The sequence below is a fragment of the Nematolebias whitei genome, chromosome 3 (assembly GCF_014905685.2).
Source record: "Nematolebias whitei isolate Nwh7 chromosome 3, NemWhi1, whole genome shotgun sequence".
NCBI lineage: Eukaryota > Metazoa > Chordata > Actinopteri > Cyprinodontiformes > Rivulidae > Nematolebias > Nematolebias whitei.
Window position 1 is genome coordinate 35,024,076 of NC_056500.1, and position 1,931 is coordinate 35,026,006.

Genomic DNA, 1,931 nt, shown 5'->3' on the forward strand with positions numbered 1-1,931 from the left:
TTACTCAACATTACTCAACATTACTCAGCATTACTCAGCATTACTCAGCATTACTCAACATTACTCAGCATCACTCAACATTACTCAACATTACTCAACATTACTCAGATGACTCATGAAATAAACTCAATCACATTCAATCAGTCTACTAAACCAAACAGAAATACCTTTAATTAGACCAACAGCTGTGTTGTATAATGTTGGTATATTGATATAATGTTATTAAGCAGTACTTTTTGTTTCTCCATCACGGCGCTATCACAACCTTGAAAACTCGTTTGTGTTTTCAGTTTTTTTTTTATTGTGGTGTAACAACACACCTAAAGAAAGAGTGTGCAGCTGAACAGGGCTGCTGTCATCTCTTAACAGTGTTCAAATACATAAAATGACAAACGTATGAGCTCTCTGTTCTGATTTGGTTTGTTTGCTTGTTTCTCACCAGAGAAACTCGAGCATCTCTGGGAGCACAAGAGGGATGTACCAAGTGTCGGAGAGACGTTCCTCCCCCAGCACAGGGTAGGTCTGCGGCTGCTAAAACAATCCGCCACCTTCACGAATGTAATCCAGAGGGCGAGGGTAGAGCCTCCCATAGTGCTGCGTGACCTGTGTGTGTGTGTGTGTGTGTGTGTGGGTGGGGGGGGGGGGGGGTTCAAAGCTCCTGCAGTGAAACACAATCTGTCCATTACGATCAATCCCCTTCCCCAGCATCCATCGTGCGGCCTTCTGAGGTGCAGCTCTTTGAGTGAAGACCAGAAGTTTTTTTTTTCTTTTGAAGCCTCAAGAACCGACTGAGACCGCTTTAGATCTTATGACGTGCGTTCTGTAGGAAGGTTATGAATAACGAATGTCTTACCTGTTGTAGAAATACAATTTGAAGTTTAATTGTGACCGACGAGCGAACTGCTAGTCTGAATGAGGCAATGAGCAAACCGCATTGCTGCCCTCCTAAAACAACTCCAGTTTTAAAAATGTTTAAACCTTTAAACATAATTTTACAGACCTTGACACTGTTGTCAGTTTTTCATTCAATTCTGCGCTTTTTGTCAACTGTAAATTCAGTAACAGCAGCAGCCAGCTGTTCCAGTGCCTACTGACGCTCCACCAGGAGTATCAAAATATTTCAGCCAGACTAATCACGTAACATGAAATGGACAACAGTTTTTTAAATTATTTGCTCAAAACGTGTAATTTTTGAGGTCAGACTTGTTTTATTCCAGCAGCCTTGGCCTCGTTAGGACTAGCCTTTAGCTCATCCAACGAGCCAGAATTCAACTCTGTCACTCCAAACTGAGGTCGATCAAAGAGCTTTCTACAACAGGTAAGATATTTGTTCATGTTCTAGCAAAAATTAGATGCCATCATGAAATATTTTGCTAACAGACAAACACAGTTGAGTCCAAAAGGTAAAGAGAATGTTTTAAATAAAAATCTTGTACAATCTGTTGGTGCTCACAGCGTGTCGGGGAGGACTCTCTGCTACACCACACTGAGTTGTAGCTCAATACCTGTAAAACTGACAGAGGTATAGTCATTATATAGTGTGCTAAGGTTGATTGGCTGTGGCGGCCATCTTGAACCTATTTGACTTTGAAAGTTAATCAACGGCAGATGTATCTCCATTGATTATTTTCTGAAAATGTCATTGTTTAATGTTGAGTGGTTCATGAGCTATTTTGCTAACAGACAGACAAACTAACACACGTACACAGACGCGTGTGATGAATAGTTGCACATGTGAATATTGCGATAGTTACACACATTACACACACACATGACCGAACCGTAACACTCTAACAACTGTCATCCCCAGTTGGTTTGCGAATGTGTTTCCTGCCGTGACATCAGGCCACACACACACACACACACACACACACACACACACACATATATATATATATATATGAGAGAGAGAGAGAGAGAGAGAGAGAGAG

At 41.3% G+C, this 1,931-nt stretch overlaps 1 protein-coding gene across 1 annotated transcript in view; it reads left to right on the plus strand.

The window, feature by feature from the left end:
• Positions 1-1,931, plus strand: part of fbxo41 (F-box protein 41) — a 42,595-nt gene that overhangs the window by 27,793 nt on the left and 12,871 nt on the right. Inside the window, exon 4 of the mRNA XM_037674887.1 lies at positions 443-516. Within this exon, the coding sequence (XP_037530815.1) occupies positions 443-516 (74 nt within the window). The remainder of the gene's footprint in view (positions 1-442; positions 517-1,931) is intronic.